The 24323-nt window shown below is 42.2% G+C and overlaps 1 protein-coding gene across 6 annotated transcripts in view; it reads right to left on the bottom strand.

The window, feature by feature from the left end:
- Positions 1-24323, bottom strand: part of phf14 (PHD finger protein 14) — a 284756-nt gene that overhangs the window by 240154 nt on the left and 20279 nt on the right. For all 6 annotated transcript variants that reach the window (XM_060904723.1, XM_060904724.1, XM_060904725.1 and 3 more), the window contains one exon: positions 16167-16308. In XM_060904723.1, coding sequence (XP_060760706.1) covers positions 16167-16308 — 142 coding nt within the window. The remainder of the gene's footprint in view (positions 1-16166; positions 16309-24323) is intronic.

The following is a 24323-nucleotide window of genomic DNA, read 5'->3' as shown; positions in this document are numbered from 1 at the left end:
ATGAGGCATACTTGTTTAAAAACTGATCAATTCGGTAAAATACTTGTAAAACTAGCAAAACTATGATGTAAACAGAGAACATAAACAGCTGAGTTGCTCCAAGCGACCGCTACCTGATGTCATCGCATACGTCACCACTGCAAGAAGCTCATCTGACATTTTAAAGAAAATTCATTTTTCTCAAACACTATTTGGTCTTAGAAAATGAAAGTTTGATTTTTTAAATCTACAACTAATTTTGTCTGACTAGTGTGGAGTTCCAGGTATTTATACTCTAGTGGACCATCACTGAACAGACGAGGTGGTCTGAGGTGGGGTTTACATTAGACCGTATCAGCGGATCATCAGATTAACGTTTTTAAAAACGATTAGCGTGCATACAGCAACGCCAATACACGATTCGCGTGCACACAGCAACGCCAATACACGGATACGCTAATCACATGACTAATTCGGCACGTAAGTTGAAATGTGTCAGTGCGGCTCATCGCTTCCTCCTCAGCGGCTGCGCTCCAAATCACTCCGCCCTGAACAGCGAGTGCCCTCTGGAGGGTGCGCACTCCGGCCCTGCGCAGCTCACAGAGCGCGCGAGTGAAGTGCACGAGCAGTGATTCGGGACTGAGCCGCTGTGCGCAAGTCACTTACCACTTGCAAGTGGAAGGATGGCAAGCCTAAAGACCATCATAACTACACAATGGGCAGTATTTGCATCAGTATTTGCAGTATTTTCATACTTTTATACTCTTTAATGAAAGGTGATACAAGGCGGAAGTCCGCGCCGTTTTTCAGCAGTCGCGTCACATGACCAACGCCAGCGAATCAGGAAGGTGGATGTCACAGTGACGTTGTCCAATGACGACGCCAGCTAGAGCTCAGCACAGCGTATCCGCGTATTCTGAATGTTTACACAGCACCGGACCAGACATGATCTGGATTGAATACGTGGACCCTGGCGGATTCCCGTTTCCCGGCGTTTCCAGGCGTTTTAATGTAAACGGACAGTGCATCCGCGAAGAAAACGAGACAGATACGGTCTAATGTAAACTTGGCCTGAGACACCACTTATCAGCCACCTACAATACAGTCCTTGACACACTTCCCAGAAAACTGAATACACATCCACACCAAGACTCAGCTGACTTCCATGATTCATGTGATGGCAGAGAGAGCCAACGACCCACAGATCACCTTAACAACCCTCTAGGCTGCTAACACCGTTCACACCCGGCCTCCAGTGACCCTAACATCTACAGGATGGCTGAGAGGGTCAACAACCCATGACCTGGATGACTGAGAACCTTCACAGACATACAACTAATTTTATCCAAACTAAGTTTGAGAATAAATCTGCTGGAGGATCCCTTTAAAGGAGAACTAAAGGCAAATTTTTTACTATCAAAATTCTCTTCATTTTATTAAATATCGGAATGCATTTTTGATCGCTATTTTGTCACTGCTATAACAAGTTATGAGTGTTTGAAATATGCTCTGTAATATATCAGTCCATATGTCAAAGCAATGGCCGTAAACGAGATTCGTTGAGACCTGTGCGAGACATCGTAGGACGGAAGTAAAACGTACAGCGGAAATCAAAAGTGACCAACCCTGTGTCCGAAATCGCTCACTCATTCACTACTGCCTACTCACTATATAAGGAATGACTATACAGTGAGCTCATTGGTAAAATGAAAAAACGCTTTCGGACACTACTCCGTCGCGCTGGTATTTACATCATTACTGTCGCACAATTAAAACGTGCCGGATCAGTCGGCTGGTGGGTTTTCAAAATAATAAATATATGCATGCATTTTTGTGATAAATTCATATTATACAGAGCGCATTTCCCACATTAATAAAAGTACCTGCATCTTTCAGTTCTTTTTAAATCAAGGCTGAATACTTTCTTTTTTGCCGCTGCCTTTTATTAAATCAAATTTAAGACTTTTAATTTGACTGCATGATGGGATATATTGCTTTGGTTAGTGATCATCATTGTTGCACACTACTTTTCAAGATGCACTGTGGGATACTTTGAGTGCACTATATAGGGTGTAAATAATCCTCACTAAGGTTTCGGACAGCACTACAAAATGGCGTCCCCGAGTAGGGAGCGATTTCGGACACAGGGCAACATCTGCCAACGTTGTCAAAAGCCGCACGCGCCCTCTTTCGAATGCTGATGTAATCAAGCCGGAAGTTTTGTTTGTTTTGACAGCAATCAGGAAAAGTGTGAAAAAAGTCGGCAGTAATCATTGCAATATTTCGTTTGGAAAACAGTTTTCAAAATGGCGGCGCTGACACCTGGCTGACACTTCACGTTTCGAAGTCTCGCACAAGTCTCATGAGGATCACGCGGATAAGCGACGCCTGCCGTGGACCAAACGAACTAAATTCAACACGGCTAAAAGCCGAATAGGCCGATGAGTATAATATTTAATCGCAATTAGTTGCCAATACGAGTCACGATATAACGTTACTAAAACCGAAAACGTAACTGAATAACACGTTAATTAAGAAATAAAGCAAGTTTAAAAATGACTTCAGTTCTCCTTTAATGCAAAGGGTCGTCTCACACCAAATTATGGCTTCCTGCTTCCTGTTTATAGTATTTTTTTTTTAATGTCGAAACATTCCATTTCATTATTTTTAAGCCATTTTTGGTCGACAGCATTTCTTTACATGTGCCAAAGACTTTTGCACAGAACTGTATATTATAAAAAATGGAGAATAAGCCACAAAAAAGACAATTACATCACAAATCTCAATTAATAGACAGCCATAATATCACACCCTACTCGAGCCGTCCTCAAATCTGTAAACTTTATGCCGTTCTTATTTTCCCAAAAGCAAAAAGCATATTTATATTAATGACTGCAAGAAGAGACTCCATTATCAAGTGCTAAAGATATGAAACTTTCAACTGAGTATTTATTGAAACGTCCCCACAATTCTCTATGGACATTTTTTTTTTTCAGGCAAGTAAACAACCTAAATTAATTGTGCATGTTTTGGGGAAATAATTAACTTTACGGTCCAGAACTCATTAAGGTCTCTGTGAAATCGATACCAGCAGCATGTTAATTGGTGTTCCAAAGAGTGCAAGGACGTTAATGGACAACGTGATGGTGTTTATTAGGGTGCGGTTTTAATAGCCTCACACATGAAGTTATTAGAACAACAGAAAGACATCAACGAAAAAAAAAGAAAAAAGAAAAAAAATTGGCAGGAGACAAGCAGGAGGCTTAATTTGTATAAACAGTCCAGATTATGCTTTGTAATCCGGATCACGTACATTTCTGTTTTTCCTAATTAAAAACGTCGCAGTGGGAAGATGCTGGTTCTTGGATTCGCGGCTCGAATGTCATCGCTACTCTTTTCTCCCAGACTCCTGAAGAAGCTGTCTGAGGCTGTGAAGCTTTGCAATCAAGCACTGAAGACACTTACGTGCATCTAAAGATGCAGACAATCAATGCTTGCCCATTATCACCTCTGCCACAATTTATTCTCTCTCTCTCTTTTTTTTTCTATCACAGGAGCATTTTTAAAGCATCGCTGCACCCAAAATTACTTTAAACAACTATCCAAATTTTAGCGATCCGAGAAAAGCACACATTTTTCACGAAAGAAGAAGATTCTCTGGTCTGGGAACCGGAATAACACTCTGAGAACAGAAACTAGACATTTGCTATGAAAGGAAAAATTAATCAACAAGAAATATGACATAAAACAGATTATTTTCTTATAACAGAACATCCTGAGGTCTTTTATTCTTCTTATACTACAGTAATTTTCAAATTACGTTCATCCTTAATTTAATATCAGCGAGAAAAGTTTTGCTTCAGTTATCGCTTACATTATAGCAGCAGTACAGTCATTCCTCTCTTTCTTTGACTCTTGAAGTTAAAAAGACCAAAAAAAAAAAACAGAAAAGCCTCTGTTCCACATTGTAAAGCTTGTATTTACAAATTTGCCTCGGATTCTTAAAGACGCGTACGCTAACTGGACAAGAAATTCAGACTATTTCTCGATAATCACCTCGAGCGACTCGGCAAAATGGCTGCCAATCACTTTGTCACTGTAAGTGATGAAAGAAAATGCTGTTCCTAAAAGCACTAAAGATGCTACGGAGTTTGGTCTAAAACTATTCAAAGGTAATGTGGAATTATGATTTATTTTATCTATCCGATTTTGTAGTGGAATAATTGGATTTGCAGCCAATCATGGGCAGCGGAGACGATATAAATCGCCTGAACGTTGAAAGGCAAGTTTTTTTGTTTTTTTCTGGGATCGAGCAGCCAGCGCAGACCGTTTGTGTAGGCGGAGAAAATCGCTGGTCGCCGGGGCTTGTGGACATCTCTGTTAAATAGTGTAATGACACAAAAATTTGTTTATTACTTTTTTTTCCCCCCTTAAAGGAGATACGCAGAACCATGGCCTCACTTTTGGTTTATAAATGCCTTGAGACCTCAAGAATGGCACAGGAATAGTTTTAAGCATTAACAATAAATCTAATATCGTAACTTTTATGATTAAAGTGATTCATATAGGTAGCGGTCTGAGCGAATGACCTTGACAGCAGGAAGTCTATCGGTCTCATCACCATTTCCGCTACACTAAAACACAGAGCTGACTGCAACTCCGATCCTCCATTTTGAGCTAATTTATCGCCATGCCACGGAGATGTGTTGCTGGCCGGTGCAGCAACATGACAGAAGGTGGATTTATGTTGCATTCATGGCCCAAGAATGTTCAAACTGCAAAGATTTGGACGCGTTTTGCGAGAAGTTCACGGGCACATTGGGCACCTACGAAGTGGTCTCTCCTCTGCTCTGCACATTTTACTGAAGACTTGTACAAGACCTCTGATCTGTTGAGGAGCGTTGGCTATAAGCCCATATTGAAAGAGGGTGCAGTACCAACAATTGAAGAAAAAGAAAACTACAAGAAAAGGAAAGTAAGTTCAGTTGCACCAGTTCTCCCGGAGTGTGAGCGGAGCAGTAATAGCGGAGTACTCAGCATGGAGAAAATGGAGAACAAGTGGACCGGTCGTCAGATTTCTCTGCTGAATATGCTCGCCTCAGCAGCAATATCTCACCCTTACATGGAAGAAGCGAATGAATGGAGAACCGAAAGTCAGATTGTTTCAAAAACAAATCGGCCACAAGATCGGCCTTTAAGAAGCGAGAACACAGACGGGTAAGCTCCGACTCTCATTTGGATAAAAAAAACAACAAAAACAGCATGTTGTTTACCTGCATTTAGATTAATACATGTAACTCATATTGTGTGTTTAAGTTACTGGTATAAGATTATTTAATTTGCTTCAGAATGTGATTGTCTCAGTTCATCTGATTATTTAATTAGCCTTTTACGTTTTATCAGTGAAAATGCATGCACGTTGCATAAGTTATAACACCCATCCTGTTTTAATGAGAGTCACATGAGACTGTCAGTTCAATTCCATCCAATTCTCGAGACGGCTTTATTCTCTGGTTTTATTTCGTAAGGTGGGGGCCTCCGTGGCCGACGTGTTACTATCGGATTCACTTTCCGATGGTTGGAACTGATACGGTTCTACGTGTATAGCAGTAGCATGTACACACACTCCAATTTCAGGACTATCACAGTCAGATGTATTACTATCTGAGGAATCCGAAGAACCTCCAATAAATCTGAACGAAGAGGCCATTGCAACCACTCTCGCCTGCCAAGTCTGGCTTTGGTCTATAGCACCGGTTCCTGCACAGACGTCATGCTGGCTCAGCGGGGCAGCTCGAATGCCAACTTCGCAGTCGATTTTAACTCGCAAAAATATAGTTTTTTATTCCCAATTTTGCAGCATACAAGAGTCAAGGATGGAGATACTATCCACTCAGAAATGTATTTAAAAATAAAGGCTCTGCGTATCTCCTTTAACAGTGTAATAATGCCTTGTAGCTGGCGTTTGCCGTGATCTTTGCTTTGTAACCAGTGATGGCTTAAATCAGTTTTTGCAGTAGCTATGGAAACAATGTTTTGAATTACAGGATGACTAGTCAAGTTATTTCTTAAACTATAGCTCATGCAACACGACAAACTTGTAATGATATGAAAATGAAACACTGGCAAACTCTCACACCGTAAATAAACTCATACGACGGTATTAAGTGTTGCACCAACAATTGTTAATCAAGGGGGATGTGTGTATTCGTGTATGTGTATATAACGCCTCTGGTGCCAGCTGCAGAACCAAAATGGCTGACTGACTCTGTGTATACACATCGTAAAAAACACTACATGTAGACCTGATTTCCTTAATGGGTCAACTTTTCAGACCAGTGATCAGGTGTGTGTGTGTGCATGTAAGAGAGAGAGGAACTGGAAGCAGTATGGCACAGCTGGCACAAGAGTGTGGCAGGCATCTGGCATGTAGAGAGTGTTTCTGGAGCAAAACAGCTGTCCCCTCTGGGTGATGCTACTGATATCATATTCCACCTGACACACAAGGTTGGAGACGGCAAGAGAGAGGAGAGCTTCGAAAACATTCCATTTTCTTTAAAAGCATGAGAAGGCTTCCAAGCCGAATCATAGTACGGCAGAGAGATTTATATAAATGCCGACAATCTCAGGATCAAATTTAAGTGCCAAGCGCACGCATGGGTCTTGTTTCAGCATGTGAAAGGCAAAACAGACAGTCTTGAGTAGAACAGAAGTAGGTACAAAGTGGCCTTGAGTGCTATTTCCCCGAACTGCAATTCCAGCAGTGTCTGTAAGCCACTCAGCTGCCCTCAGGCCTGTTCTTCTGGAAATTAACCAGCTCTCAGACTTACACAAAGAGAAAAAGGCACAATGTCAGCGTCGTCTAACAATTGTTCTTTCGATTCTCTTCACATTTCAGGGCAGTTATAAGCTTGTAAGACACACACACACACACAGGAAGTGTGTCTATGGATCAGAGTGTGTGTGGCTTTGAAGGCTGACTCTGCAACACTGCGCTTGGCCCATCAAAGAACCCTGACTGTTTCAAGGTCATCCTCTGATTCACCGCGACAGGGATATTAAATGGCTCCTTATAGCAAGCAGACACTGAAGAAGGGTCTCTGTGGTGTGTGTGTGGGTGTGTCCTCAGCCCTTGAGCCATGGTTGGTCTCTGTCATGACTGAACATCAATTCTTCTGCCTGCATCATCAAAATGGCAGAAGCAGCAACTGTAATGCTGTGATTATTCATTTCCACTAGGGTTGGGCGGTATTACGGTAAGAAGGTATCCCGAGGTATCCAAAAGTACCAACGGTATCGGTCTCATTACCGTCATTTTAAAAAAATATATAATATCTAAATAAATATGGAGTACATGAGGTCATAATATAAAATAATAAATTGAAGATCATCCCGAATAACTGTGTGATCGTATTTTCACTAATTCTATCAATTTCCTAAAGAAGTTCTCATCGCGTGCAGGGTTGTTTATGTCGTTACCATGGCAACGCTGCATGACATTTGGAGTCTGACAGAAAGCTTCGCAAGAAACTGAGACCGGGGGTGTCATGGCTCAGATGGCTAAGGCACCGTACCATAAATCCGGGGACCCGGGTTCGATTCCGACCCGAGGTTATTTCCCGATCCCGTCTCTCTCTTCCCCGCTCATTTCCTGTCTCTCTATACTGTCCTATCTAAAAAAAAAAAAAAGAGACTGAGACCGCGGTTGAAAGATGGCAAGTCAAGATAACGAGTTAGTGGCAAAAAAAAAATACAACATCGGCAGAGTGGCAGTATTTTGGTTTCAAACCAAACGAAAAATCTAATATGTCCCCTAAGGCACACCATAGCCTGGGGTACTCCACTTCCACGAGATCTCTCCAATGAGTTGTGTTTTGAGTAGGTTACATGAGTAACAACAAGGTAAAATAATATAACGTATGACATTTGGGATGTGGGTAATAAACGTTTGAAATGCCATCTACTGAAGAAACGGAAGAAAACATCGTAGCGTAAACTGTTAGGTTTCTGGTGGGAATTAGCAATGCGCTTGCTATCTTTGTTGGGTGTGTTAAACCGTATGGATTTAAGTGGAATAATTGTAAGGAGTTATGTGATCGAGACAACGTTTTAAGCAAGGTAAGGCCATTTGATTATTAATTTCCCCGCCATGGCATGACGTGGGCCCATATGATTTTGCCTTGTGCAGCTATCACGCATTTGAATTAGGTTCGCCTCATTTGCGCTGAAGAATATGGTTTATCACGCAGTTTAAACGGACTTGGGTGTTGGTTGATTCTTTTTCTTTTTTTTTATTTCCCATGCTTGAAAGGGTATGATCCTGCTCATCGTGTACTTTTTTTTGATGGAGTAGGTGAAATAGTGCTGCAAATGGCATTTCAACGCAGACATGTGTAAACGACAGTTGAATGCTATTTTCAAGATGAAGGAAGAGTTGCGTGATGCTTTGAAATATCTCTTAATCCATTCATCGATGCACAAAATTCGCTTTGCTGCTTAATCCATACCACAATGCACACAGTTCGCTATGCTGCTTTTAAATAGTACATTTGAGGCATAGGCGCACGTTACACAGTAGGCCGAAACAAAATATTATTTTTTTTTCTCGGTAATACCGTATACCCCGGGAAAACACAGAGACAGTTTAAAGGTATCAAAATTTGGATACCGCCCAACCCTAATTTCCACATCCACAAAGTTACAGTGCAAACATTGAACCAGCATCCAGCTGCACCAGTACAACGTAAGCTCTACAGTGGAACCTAAATGGACAAGGTAACAAACTACTAAAACATTAATGGTAACCAAGTTGCTAAAACCATACAGCTACAGCTACCCCCTGTACATCGTCCGTAGTTGTGGCAACTGTTTAGGACCCTTTAGCTACTTTAGTGACAAATGTAGTGACTGTTTGAGCAGACGTTCCACACTGCCCTGCACTCGATACGACTCTCCAGCTCACATCTAGCCTGGGCCCGCCCATCCTAAGTGTGACGCAACACGAGGGCCTGTTGCGAGCTTAGTCTGGCAAGGCAAGCTATCTCCAGCTCTTCCAAGCTCCCGAAAAATCGGGAGCCAATCAACTTTGAGCATCTCCAACGGCCCTGGGTAGAGGCGTGTTCAAGGCAGTGATGTAGTAGAACTGCGACCGGAAGCCATAGATTGTTTACAGAATCTATGCCGGAAGCGCTTCATTCACTAGAAACATTACGAACATGGAGCAGCGGCAAGCCTTTGACACAGCGGTAGATGCTGTATTGAAAGCATTCAACGGGAAGTTCTCATTGAAAACGGAGCAAAGAGCAGCCCTGGAGGTATTTATCTTCTTCCTGTTACTTAAGCAGTTTCCGTCGCGTCACATACGTCAGAGGAAAGCGTGATGTGATTGGTTTAAGCTTCGTCACAGCCTTTTCTGGCTTCGACCAGTAGCAAACTGAGGCATTTCAGGGAGGCGGGTCAACCACGCCTTTGGGAAACGGTTGGGCTTAATATCTTTGCCAGACCAAATGCTCGCAGAGCTTTGAAGTCGCGTTAGCCAGACTAGCTCACATCACAGCTGCTGTTTATACACAGGTTGAGAGGGCAGGTTCAGTTGACTCACCGCCAACATGTAAAGCCTGACTGAGCAGTATTTGCACAGCCCTATGTTCCCAATGACCAATCACTGACCACCACTCTTCCCAATGACCAATCACAACTGTCCCCAATGACTAATCACTGAGCAATATTGTTCCTAATCACTGATCACCACTCTTCCCAATGACCAATTACTAATTGCAACTGTTCCCAATAACTAGTCACTGAGCACCAATGTTCCTCATTACTGAACACCACTATTCACAATGACTAATCACCAACCACAACTCACGCCATCAGACTGTACAACTCCTCTCTGGGGGGGAGGGGTAACAGGAGGACAGAGGATAGGAAGGAGCAGTAGCCTAGCCTAACAATAAGCAATACCGGACAATGTGCAATATAATGTGCAATATAAAGTGCAATATCTCTCCTGCTGCCCCCCCTTCCCCATATCCTATTCTTTTTATATTTGTATATGTAAATAATTTATTTTAATTTATCTAGAAGTTTTCTCTATTTATTTTCTCTGTTTATCTGTAATGATGCTGCTGGAATCTTAATTTCCCTGAGGGAACCCGCCCAAAGGGATCGATAAAGTTTTATCTAATCTATCTAATCTAATCTAACAACTGTTCCCAATGACGAATCACTGAGCACCACTGTGACGAATCACTGAGCACCGCTCTTCCTAATCACTGAGCACCACTGTGACGAATCACTGAGCACCGCTCTTCCTAATCACTGAGCACTACTGTGACGAATCACTGAGCACCGCTCTTCCTAATCACTGATCACCGCTCTTCCCAATGACCGATCACTGATCACCACTTTTCCCCAATGACAAATCACGAATCACAACCGTTCCAAATGACCGACCAGTCACTGATCACCACTGTCCCGAATAACAGTCACTGATCACCATTCTTCCCAATGGCCAATCATGGATAACCACTGTCCCTAATCACCAATCGCAACTGTTCCCAATGACTAATCACTGAGCACCACCGTTCCTAATTGCTGATCACCCAATGCCCAATCATGGACCACCACCATCCCTAATCACCAATCACAGCTGTTCCCAATGACTAATCACTGAGCACCACTGTGACGAATCACTGAGCACCACTCTTCCTAATCACTGATCACCGCTCTTCCCAATGGCCGATCACTGATCACCACTTTTCCCCAATGACAAATCACGAATCACAACCGTTCCCAATGACCAGTCACTGATCACCACTGTCCCGAATAACAGTCACTGATCACCATTCTTCCCAATGCCCAATCATGGATCACCACCATCCCTAAATCACCAAGCACAGCCGTTCCAAATGACTAATCACTGAGCACCACTGTTCCTAATCATTGATCAACACTCTTCCCAGTGCCCAATCACAGCTGTTTCCAGTGACTAATCACTGAGCATCACTGTTTCTAACCACTGATCAGCACTCTTCGCAATGATCAACCACTGATCACAACACTTCCCAATGACCAATCACTGATCACCGATGTCCCAAGTGACTAATCACTGACCGTCCGTGTTACCACCAACCACCCACTAATCACAAGTATTCCCACCAATCAAACTGCCCACCATTTTCCCCACAACCAATCACTGATCACCCTTGTGTCCCACTTGCACACATCTTTGTCCCTTGTGTTAAACTCTAGGCATTTAACGATTCACCCAATTCACAATTTGATTCATGATATTGGATTCACGATTTGATTTCCCATTATATTTTTGAAAAAAAAAAAAGAAATGAAGGAAATATTTTTACTAAAAAAATGACACATTTATTCTCCTATTATCAACTTAATCATTCCATTTGCTAAATAAATAAATAAAAAACTTCTGTTTCATTTTCTTACCCAACAGTAAATATTTACCCACATATGTAAAGGTTGGAGTAAAATCTAATCGCCTATTAACTAAAACATTTCTTTTTATTAAAAATTAAAATGTTAACAACAAATAGACCTTTTTTTAAATAAACTTTTATGAATATTTACACTACCGTTCAAAAGTTTGGGGTCACCCAGACAATTTTGTGTTTTCCATGAAAAGTCACACTTTTATTTCCCACCATAAGTTGTAAAATGAATAGAAAATATAGTCGAGACATTTTTCTGGCCATTTTGAGCATTTAATCGACCCCACAAATGTGATGCTCCAGAAACTCAATCTGCTCAAAGGAAGGTCAGTTTTATAGCTTCTCTAAAGAGCTCAACTGTTTTCAGCTGTGCTAACATGATTGTACAAGGGTTTTCTAATCATCCATTAGCCTTCTGAGGCAATGAGCAAACACATTGTACCATTAGAACACTGGAGTGAGAGTTGCTGGAAATGGGCCTCTATACACCTATGGAGATATTGCACCAAAAACCAGACATTTGCAGCTAGAATAGTCATTTACCACATTAGCAATGTATAGAGTGGATTTCTGATTAGTTTAAAGTGATCTTCATTGAAAAGAACAGTGCTTTTCTTTCAAAAATAAGGACATTTCAAAGTGACCCCAAACCTTTGAACAGTAGTGTATACTACCTCTATCTGCTTCTCCTTTCTTTATATTTCAGCAGTCGGTAAAATGAGAGCTCGGATTTCTTATTAAATCTCTATTTGTACAGTCAATCACACAACAGCTCTTTCCCATTTTTGATCTGTTTTTTTTTTCTATGTTTTCGCGGCATTAGAGCTGTGTTACTTCTGCTTAAGATGAAGTCACGCATTTCCCACTATAGTTCGTTGATGTGCTCTTTGCTGTCTAAAATTCACAATTACAGCTAGGAAAAACTAAGATTACAGCCTGATCAGAATTGGACTTTTCTTTCTTAACATTTTGTCATAAATTTGCATCACGATTTATCGTCAAACTCTCTTCTTGGTGATATTTAGACTTAATAAAAGCAAACTTTTCCTTCCTGGTTACTTCCTAGTAATAGCATGTACTTGAGAGATAAAGCGGTAGAGAAAACTGCTGTTTCACCTTTACTTTCAGTATTGGGGAAATGCCTGACAAAGATGGATGGAGGGACAGACAGACAGAGGCTATATACTGTACAGAGACCATAGACTACAGCACCCATCCTTAATCGCTTAAAGTAAGAATATAATCAGGTAGAGCCCTGAGCACACAATTGCTTGTGATTTATTCAAACAAGATCCGTTTCTCTCATCCTTTCTCATGTTTTCTCTTCACTGATTTGAAAACTCTTCTTAATTCTCGGTAGAAAAGCCTCCACGTTTTTAAGCCTTATTGTTGTGGGCTCTCCGTGAGGGCGGCTACCTAGAGTCAGTCAGGCGTCGGCAAATAAAGTGGATAATAAATTAAAAAATAAATAAATAAGTGACAAAAGAGTAATTGGAAATTAGCGGCGTCTCCCTGATGCAGCAGGGCATGGCCAGCGTTAACTAGGCCTGTCTGAAAGTGAAGGCGGCAACTAGAGGACGATTTAAAGAGTAATTGATTTTGTTTCCAATAACTCACACACACAATGAGCTAATAATGCAGGAGGATGAAGTTCCACAGAGAACTACTCCTGAAAGGACCAAAGCAGATGATGGAGGAATTCTTGCTTGAGGACGAGGAAAAATACTGAAAAGGTTTCTTTTATGTTGTCGCGGTGATCGCAGAAATACTGGTTGACTTCTGAAACTTTTGCAGATGAAGTCAACTTAAATCGGTGCAAATTCTTGATGCTCCCTGAAGTGTAATTTAAGACCTAATTGCAGCAATGGTGCATAAAATACTTCAAATTACACAGGAATATTCCCTATTACAAAAAAAAAAAAGAGAGAGAGAACTCTTTCAGTGAACCTGTGGTTAAATAATAATCTCATCTCATTATCTGTAGCCGCTTTATCCTGTTCTGCAGGGTCGCAGGCAAGCTGGAGCCTATCCCAGCTGACTACGGGCGAAAGGCGGGGTACACCCTGGACAAGTCGCCAGGTCATCACAGGGCTGACACATAGACACAGACAACCATTCACACTCACATTCACACCTACGCTCAATTTAGAGCCACCAGTTAACCTAACCTGCATGTCTTTGGACTGTGGGGGAAACCGGAGCACCCGGAGGAAACCCACGCGGACACGGGGAGAACATGCAAAACTCCACACAGAAAGGCCCTCATCGGCCACTGGTCTCGAACCCAGGACCTTCTCGCTGTGAGGCGACAGCGCTAACCATACCCCTACACCACTAGTGTTAAGTAACTTTCTCCTCAAATTCAGCTTTCAGTTTTTTGCAGTGTGTACGACTCGATTTCATGGAATAACTCAATTATTTTCCATGTTAGTTTGCTTACACAGAAACAAGAACTAGCGCCCTATTTCATAAGCCAAGTTCCATGTATGTCAAAGCTAAATTCCAAATGCATTATTGTATAAAATAATCTCATCTCATTATCTGTAGCCGCTTTATCCTGTTCTACAGGGTCGCAGGCAAGCTGGAGCCTATCCCAGCTGACTACGGGCAAAAGGCGGGGTACACCCTGGACAAGTCGCCAGGTCATCACAGGGCTGACACATAGACACAGACAACCATTCACACTCACATTCACACCTACGCTCAATTTAGAGCCACCAGTTAACCTAACCTGCATCAGGGTTTTTTCTAGAAAAATTTAGTATGAGGGGGCTCACCATGGCGAGGGAGCAAAGCGACGGGGGGGGGGGGGGGGGGGGGTCGGTTGTCCGTCCCCCCCCTCCGCCGTGCGAAGCCTTTGAAAAATTGAGGCTCCAATGGGACATTCTGAGGCTATCTGAGAGGGAAATTGTAACAAATTGTCTGTCAACATTGAAAAAGAAAGAAGTAATCTTCTTCTGCCCCCGGACAGTCTTTGGCTTTCTTCCGTTTCGTGCCGCGGGATGACATCTTTAAATGCCCAAGTGTCAACAAAAACAACTCGCGAACTACTTCTGTCAAAAGCTCCCGCGCCGGTGGGTGAAAGGTCATTCAGTCTCGAGAAATCTCGCTCTACAAGTCAGCTGACCTTGTATGTAACCCATGTCAAATCTCGCGAGAGCAGCCGCGACAAGTAAACAACTAAACAACATGGCGCCTGAGTCTGGAAAACGCCAATTCGGATTGTTTTTACACCGTCTCGCGGTGTATCTACTATGATTGGAATATTTTTGGAGTAATTATAACGTATTTGATGATCAGACGCATTGTCACGTGGTGTTGCTGGGATGTTTTCACGGAGAAAAGATCGTTTTGAGAAAGATTGCATGTTGTGCAGTAGCATATAAGTGCATGGCCTAAGTGTGACTTGGGGTTCAATCGGCATTTCGGTAAGAAGGCGCAGCGCCCCTGTTCCCCGGTTTAGACGAAAGCCTGCTGCATGTCTTTGGACTGGGGGGGAAACCGGAGCACCCGGAGGAAACCCACGCGGATACAGGGAGAACATGCAAACTCCGCACAGAAAGGCTCTCACCGGCCACGGGGCTCGAACCCGGACCTTCTTGCTGTGAGGCGACAGCACTAACCACTACACCACCGTGCCGCCCCTAAAATAATAATAGTAGTGCAGTGAAAGTATAGATTGGATGGAGTGTAAGTGTATTGTAAGACGAGTAACATTACAGAACTCTGTGTGTGTGTGTGGGGGGGTAACTGTCTGTGGAGTGATTTGCAAAGTGAATGTCTCTTGGTGGGAGGTGATTCAAGTCCTTAGATAGCTTTAGGCGCTAGGTGAATGTCACAAGGCGATTGCTGCTCAGCTTTTAACATTACCGTATGTCCTGGGTATGACTTTAAACTGCAACCGGTGGGGAGTCTGAGGTCCGGGAGGACTTGAGTATTAGTGAAAATGAAGTTACTGCTTAATCACCATTGCTCCCAGGTCCGCTCGGACCCGGAGTGGTAGCACCTGCCTGGGTTCCAGCTATGGGTATCACCGATAAGGCGCTGGCAGCAGGGCGCTTTTTGGCGCAATGTGGCAGATGAACCCAACAGGGTCAATGGCGCAGCACTTGATGGCATGTGGAATGGCCAATGGATGGCATCACTCGGCAAGTCAGATGCCACTGCGGGGCAACTTCCATACCCATCAGGTCTGTGGCACTTTTTGTGCACCACTTGGCATCAGGTCTGGAGGTCCAAAGAGACAACATGATGGGGGCACGACATCGTTTTTCTTACCTTCCTGTGCAAGGCGCTTCATTAGGAGAGGAGCTCTGGTGCGGGCCTCGCGGCCCATCTCCGTTTCTGCACAATCAATCATTGCTAGCTATGGACAGCCGATGACGACGATGGTAACATTACCGTTGTCAGTTTACGTTTGAAATAGATGAAGACTCGAAACTGTCAGTGGCAATCTCAGATTTCTAGTTTCTTTTTCCTTCTGGATGACTGTAAACAGTTTGAAATATTCGCAAGACTTGTATTTATGGCTTTGACCTGAAACAATCCTTCCATCCAAATATGAGAATGTAAATGCAGCAAAACTTTATACCAATGTACCCACTATTAATGCCTTTCTTATAAAATTATATGTGATTATGTGTGATCATTAAACAACTTTAAGTCGGTAATGAACTTCCCTCCGTAGTGGATTAAGACTTTTGGACTTTGTTTGAAAGTGTGTGTACTGACCTTCATGCACAGTCACGCCACAGTTGTCGCACTGGATGATCTCATCCGTGTCCTCGCTGTTGTCTCCCAGACAGACGCAGCAGATCAGAATGTGCTCCATCCGCTGCGAGGCCCACACCTGAGCTCGCTCCACCAAAGAGTCCTGTGAACAACATGCTAAACAAATCAGGATCTGGGATTCCTACAGTTTAGAAACTTACTCTAAGAAATCAGACAAGAGTCCAGACGGTTTAGGCTTTCCACAAGGCTGATAAATGAGCAATCCCAATGCTGGTCCATACTTGGCGACTGTTACTTCTGAAAAATGGAGGGCGGATTTAATGAGGAAGGCAACTGTTACACTAGACAACAGAGAACTGGTTCTCTCAAAGTGGTGTCCAGATCTCCACAGGGGTCCATGAGGCATAGCCAAGGGAATTTTTTTAATTTATTCTCGTAAAGGAAATCACAATCCACCATCATTAACATTGTCATATTTATTATTGAGTTCCTTCGGGTATTATTCTGTATGACTGGTTCCGTGAATTAAACGGATTTAATCCAAAACAAAAACAAGTAGCCTGTAAATAACTTTAACTTGGGCCCAATGTGTTCTGCTGTTGGAAAGTGATAGAATAAAAATGCTCTTGAATGCCAAAATGTTGCTGAAAACATTTGAACGAGATCGTCAATGACGGTGTAGCTCACTCTGGCCACGTCTAATCCAGAAGGAATGATCTAAAGTGGGCCACCTTGCGCAATAAATGTCGCAAGTTATATAGACTATATACAAGCTATATATATATAGAAGCAATATACACCCTGGCGGCACGGTGGTGTAGTGGTTAGCGCTGTCGCCTCACAGCAAGAAGGTCCTGGGTTCGAGCCCCGGGGCCGGCGAGGGCCTTTCTGTGTGGAGTTTGCATGTTCTCCCCGTGTCCGCGTGGGTTTCCTCCGGGTGCTCCGGTTTCCCCCCCAGTCCAAAGACATGCAGGTTAGGTTAACTGGTGACTCTAAATTGACCGTAGGTGTGAATGTGAGTGTGAATGGTTGTCTGTGTCTATGTGTCAGCCCTGTGATGACCTGGCGACTTGTCCAGGGTGTACCCCGCCTTTCGCCCGTAGTCAGCTGGGATAGGCTCCAGCTTGCCTGCGACCCTGTAGAAGGATAAAGCGGCTAGAGATAATGAGATGAGAATATACACCCTAGGAATACCGACCTATTTGCCAGAAAGAATCCAAAATGCCAAGGAATTGACTGAGAAACAGCGATTTTTGTTGAACTGCTTGTTAAGGCTTAATTAGTCCATAACTTCATTAATAATCGTAATTATGCAAATCGGGGTAGAAGTTATATGCACCCTAAGTACACCTACTTTCATGCCAGAAAGAATCAAACTCGGTGAAGGATTGAGGGAGAAGATGCGATTTGGTGGAAACTGCTCGTTAGGGTTTAATTACTCCGTATCTTCATTATTAATTGCAATTATGCAAATCTGAGTAGAAGCCATATGCACCACAGGCAGACCAACCTTCCTGCCAAAAAGAATAAAAATCAGTGAAAGAAGAAGCGATTTTTGTGAAATGTGGACGATGCCGGATGGATGACAGACAACACATGATGGCATAATGAGTAGAGGTGTGACGATTAATCAATTCTCGATCTATCGATCCATTTTGATCCGTGATTCAAAAATCAATTAAAATTTAATGAATCACGATTCACTAACAATACCTAATTTCATCCCGATAACCCGAGATTCATAAGAAATTTCGACAATTTTGATATTAAAAATTCGATTCGGTGTCCGGAGCTGTACGTGGGCGCAGCCATGATTGTGGTTGCTATAGCAATCTCGCGAGATCACGCGTTGCTTTGTGAACAATATGGCGGACAACTCAGAATTCCTGAAGCCACCGGCTTTTAAAGGCCCAGTTTGGCGGCATTTCTGACTGTTTCCTGACAGAAAACAAGTGCTGTGTAAGCCGTGCGAGTCTAAGGTTCGTCATCATGGCGATACCACTAACATGCAGAATCATATTCAGTGGCACCATTCGACAGTTGAGATCGATGTGAAACCGAAGTTTCATGAAGAATCTGTGTCTAAACATCAACGAGTCGAATCTGGGACTTCTTCAAATGAGACAACTACATCTGTACCGGACATGTTTAGGAAACAGAAACCATTTCCACATGGAAATCCGAGAGTGACTAGAGCCTGAGTAAAGACTCCAAAGGCAACACGACTTCCTGTTTGTTTTTTATTGTTCTACATTTCTAGGCTGACAGTTAACAGAACCATGATTTGCATCAGTTATAAAATAGAAGACAAAAAATGTGAATTGTGATTCAAATCAAATCGGAAAGTCAAGATTTGATTCGAATCAAATCGTGAAAAAAATGAATTGTCACACCTCTAATAACAAGGCTTTTATTTTATTACTCATTCTCTGACTTTTCTTCTCCATGGAGCTGCTGTAACATGTGAATTTCCCTTATATAGCTTATCTTATCTTCTCATCTCATTATCTCTAGCTGCTTTATCCTGTTCTACAGGGTCGCAAGCAAGCTGGAGCCTATCCCAGCTGACTACGGGTGAAAGGCGGGGTACACCCTGGACAAGTCGCCAGGTCATCACAGGGCTGACACATAGACACAGACAACCATTCACACTCACATTCACACCTACGCTCAATTTAGAGTCACCAGTTAACCTAACCTGCATGTCTTTGGACTGTGGGGGAAACCGGAGCACCCGGAGGAAACCCACGCGGACACGGAGAGAACATGCAAACTCCGCACAGAAAGGCCCTCGCCGGCCACGGGGCTCGAACCCGGACCTTCTTGCTGTGAGGCGACAGCGCTAACCACTACACCACCGTGCCACCCTAATCTTATCTTAATTCATGAAATAAATCTGTGTCGAGGAGGTCCATGACATTTATTTTATAGTTGCGAGGGTCCTTGGCTGCAAAAAGTTGAAGAAGCCCCACAACAGGGGATCAAGGAAGGTTTCAGGGAGAATGAAGGTCTTCGGTATGCTTTAGAAAGAAACCCAATAACCAGAGCCCAAGAGCCAAGTTACTGATGAAAGCTTGAGTGAAGTAATAGTGTGTAGCAATGGTGGGTCAGCAGTGACTGGCGAAAAATAATACATTTAAAAAAAAAAGGGTTGGGATTTGTCAATTGGTTACGTGACACACCAACACTGCAATTGGACGCCAGAAAGTCGCTTCATAAATGAACACTCACTGTACCAGAGAGCAGCTGAAGCCTCCATTTTGATTGGTCAGAAGGTGTTGATTTATTTTCTATCATCATAGTTCTGACAGTAGCTCCAGCTGTAATTCAAATCGCAGGTTTAGATGGGTCTATATTAATACCCTGGTTTTAATACGGATTTGTTTCTACTGTATCACAAGAGCTTACAAAGGGACTTATATGGTGGACGCTCCGCATAAACGGATTAAAAACGAGTGTAATTATTGAGATGGTGACGTTTTCCTGTGAGAAAACAATTGGTTAAGATTTTTATTTTATTTTTTTTATTTTTTTGCAGGAGCTTGCAGTGTCAGTGCATTGTAACAGTTCAACGTAAGAGGGGGAAAAAAAAAAGAGGCTGGTGAGGGAAGGACTGTTTATCGCAGGTTATAACAGGAACTAACTTGTTTTGCACACATTCCAAAGTTACATACAAATTTTGTTACAGATTTCTATTTTATGACTTCTACATACTCTAAAAAAAAATAATAATAATAATTTTTAGAGTTCCAAATGTTCGTTTTCCAGCACAAAATTAAAGCTAGACTGCCTTTCAGATTTTTCAAGTGTAGGTCATAAAAATAATTCTCCCTGACACCCAATCATTTTTGTTTAGTGGACCGAAAGCTACTGAATTCGAATCACAGACTTCCAATTTTATTCATTTTTTTTAATAGCTCTAAATTAATTTAAAGCTATGTGGCCCTAAACTCCCAGCTATTTTTTCCTGCTTCACCATGACGCGATACAAGATACTACGTCATGCATGACGTGGTGGGCTTTCCCTGTTCGCACAAGATGGACCGGAGCTTTTTTTATTTTATTTTTATTTTATTTTTCAATTTTCATTTTTTTTTCTCGTGTGTTTGTGTAGTTTGATGTTTGTTTGTGTGTTTTGTCTGCCGGTTGTGGTGATGTAGCTCCGAACCCAGTTTTGGGCGTTGGTCCCCTCCAGGCCTTGGTTCGCCATGGGCGATGCCTGCGCTCCCAGCTGTGGACTGCAGTGAGCTCATTGCTCATTTAACATTCGTGGTTGCCCAGCGCTCTGCGCTTTAACGCTTGGCGTGATGTTCCGAGCGATGTTGCTCGGTGGCGTCGCGGCGGCTGTGCGGGCGGTTTGGGACACACCAGTGCTCTGCGTGGCGGAGCTTCTGTGCTCGCTTTGTGGATCCACGGCGTGGTGTTCGGGCGATGTGGCTGGCGGCGTCGCGGCGGCGGTGCTGGAGATGTGGGACTTGTTTTCATGCGTCTTTTGGTGGGACTGTGGCTGCTACACCACGGGAATTACATCCTGACCCCTACTTGGTGGACTTTTTACTTTTTATTATTTATTCATTCATTTATTTATTTATTTTCTCCTTTATTATTTATTTATTTATTTGATGTCTATAATTGTAAAGCGTCCTTGGGTTTCTTGAAAGTCACTATATAAATTCAACTTGTTATTATTATTATTATTATTATTATTAAGACATTGTGGGATACAAATTTGAAACAGGGGAGAACAATGGAGGATGTGAGTGTGCGAATGAAACGTGAAAAACCAACGACAGTAACGGAAAGAAAGCGAGAAGAAAAGACATTATGTTATATACGAAGGAAAGGAAACGCGGGACCAAACTAATAAATATCGGCGTCAGCGAGCACCTCGGTGTGATCAGCTGTTCGTTTAGCGACAGAATGATGGAACTGTCAGCGCACAGTTAAAGGTAAACCTGCGCATGCACACACACAGACTTCCTCTGTCTGTTTGACTGCACGAAGCGAGCAATTTCATGCACATTATTTGCATTAATCCCCTCAAATTAAATAACTTCCCAGCTACAGAATGGCCTGATATTTTGAGATATTACAGAAATAAACATATTTATTTTTTCACGGTCCGGTTTCCATCAAATCCTGCGCTCTGATTGGCTGGCGAGCGGGTCCATATCCTACGATACAGACCCCAGTTACGGACCCCGGTTACGGACCTCTGGCGACTCGCTCATTCACAACAACAACAAACATAGTAGCAATTTTTGTCAATATTTATCTTTTTTTATAAGATTTATTTATAAGATTATTAAAAATCTTATAATTTTTTGCCAGCATTTCTCAGGAGAATAGCATTAATTTTACAGCAGGGATAGCGATAACGACAGTGTTCACAGCGAAAGCAAGTTTTACTACCCTGAGGAAGAAGAAATAAAAGAAAACATTTCAGGAGAAAGCTAAAAACCTCTAACTGTTGCTAACGCCGAGCAAAAACACGGCTGAATCCTGAATGACTCAATTTTGTATATATAGGGGACTACATAGGCGGCAAAATGTAGTTTTTTTCCTGCCATGGAAGTGCACTTGTATACCGAGGAGGAAGCAATTTGCATTCCAGCCGTGAATGAGGATTCAAAATAGCATTAATTTTACAGCATGGATAGCGATAACGACAGTGTTCACAGCGAAAGCGAGTTTTACTACCCTGAGGAAGAAGAAATAAAAGAAAACATTTCAGGAGAAAGCTAAAAACCTCTAACTTGCTAACAGTTTGATCTCATTAGTTAATGAGGCCCATTTTGGACCATGTTATCCTAATACATAATATTACGTTCGGTAAAAACTTTAAACCAGTACAATCTCTTCAAAGTTTCACCAAATGGCTTTATTTATGCAATATAAAGGTCATAATACTGTATAACTTTGGTCGAGCAAAAACATGGCTGAATCCTGAATGACTCAATTATGTATAAATAGGGGACTACATGGGTGGCAAAATGTAGTTTTTTTCCTGCCATGGAAGTGCACTTGTATACCGAGGAGGAAGAAGTAGCTTCCACCCAGCACAGCAGTAGCATTAGTGAAGGCCGACGGTAGCTTGTCTGCAACTCGGTGCTGTTAGCGCAGCAGTCCAGTTAGCTTCCAGCCAGTGTAGCAGTAACTTTAGCAAGGGCCGACGCTAGCTTACCCGCGACTCGATGCTGTTAGCACAGCAGTCCAGTTACCTTCTAGCTAGTGCAGGCCAATGCTAGTGCAATCAAGCCAAATATTACCGTATTTTTCGGACTATAAGTCGCACTTTTTTTCATGGTTCGGCTGGCCATGCGACGTATATGGTTTTTTTCACCGCGAGAGGGCGCTATGTAGCTTTCTGCCTGTTTTTTTCTCTGAGCGGTTGTTGTTGTTGTTTTTTTTCACTAGACGGTTATTTTTACTACCGTACCTGTCTTTGGAGATGATGTACCTATAGCCTACTTGGCCTCTGATTTGATGAAATAAAATTTGACAAAAATGAAGAATGACACTCCTCGATGATGACTACAGCTTTAATAACAAAGATGAAAGAGCCATGGGGCGATAATAAGCCCTACCGGTAAAAATATTCTAAAAGCAAACTGATTAATGCATCAGTAATAGGCTACTAATATTAGTTATAATAACAATATAGGCTATTAGTAATAACGATAGTGATAGTATTAAAGATAGTAGTAGATATTTAAAATAATCAGACTAGGCTACTTACAGGGCAAAGGGCGCGTTATCACTGCTCAGCTGTTCGTTTATTAAATAAACAAACAATGCAGTCGCGCAGTAACCACACGCCGCTTATCAGACAGAATCACAGATTCTATGGATAGAATAACCCTTCAAAAAAGTGCAACTTGCAGTCCGGTGCGACGTATATATGTTTTTTTCGTCTTCATAATGCATTTTTTGGCTGATGCGACTTAAACTCCAGAGCGACGTATAGTCCGGAAAATACGGTATTATTATTTTCCATGTGTAATTTACTTAGTTACTTTTAAAATCAACATCCACAACGACACACAACGGAGTGACCTGGCAGCCAAAATCCCCTCAAAATCTTCTGCTTTTAACGAAGCAAACCTCTCGGCCATGTTTGTCTACAAATTGTCACTGTCGCTCACTAGTGCAGAAGTTTTACATCTCCAACGTGTCTCTTTTCCAGTTTTTCGATGTCCATTGGTATGTTTTTCTCTTGTAAATATGCGTGAGGAATATACAGTGAAGTTCTGGTAGCCTTTCAGGTGTTCAGCGAGTCTTCGGTTTCAGTTCATTTATTTAGTGCTTAATCCTAGCACTGGATTAGCCTTGTCATCTCTCTTTTCCGGTACACAAAGAAATGATTGTGCGCGTACGCAGAAGAAAAGTTTTGTCACTGGATCTTCGCGTGAGCTCCGACGTGTGATGTCATGTTGTCTTGACAATGTGCAATGTTGTAACAATACTGCACGCTCATTCTCCATTGGGTAGAGTGACGCAATACACGCAGGATAAGCGATATGATAACGGTATTGCATGCTATCAAACCAAATGAATGAAAATCGTTAGAAGGGAACCGAATACGTTTTTATTTCATTGAAAAAGTGTCCTGTATGTATAATATTGCATTTTATTGGTAATAAAATTTGCTTCATGTATTTTTTTTTTCAAAAGTATTGTGAATTGAGTGAATCGTTACGTGTCGTTCCAATACATGTAACTATAAATGGATAAAAAAAAACCTTGTATTGTTCTTTAATTAATAAAAAGTGTTCGCGTTGCTGGTACAACAGGAATAAAACACAACAGGATGAGCTAGTATTCTTGTATAACATCACAACCTACGTACGCTAATACAACAACCACCAACCCACTGCTGATTAATTTCCTACAAGAGCACACCTTGTCATGTTTATTATTATTATTATTATTATTAGTGTGTGTGTGTTCATAAATGTAGAGAGATCATTCATGTGATACATATTCACCAGGAACGCCAGCTCACTATTCCCTCTGTTACAGTGAGCTCGGATAAGCTTCTCACTCAGACACGACTCCTGAACCTCTGTACTGAAATAACAGACTGATCTCAGATTAGAGGGAGGGAAAAAAAAAAAGCGCGTGGCAATCTTTCACTGTAATTTCCCCAGACAGACA

This window comes from Neoarius graeffei, chromosome 22 (genome assembly GCF_027579695.1).
Source record: "Neoarius graeffei isolate fNeoGra1 chromosome 22, fNeoGra1.pri, whole genome shotgun sequence".
Taxonomy (NCBI): Eukaryota; Metazoa; Chordata; class Actinopteri; order Siluriformes; family Ariidae; genus Neoarius; species Neoarius graeffei.
This window is presented reverse-complemented; position numbering and strand designations above follow the sequence as displayed.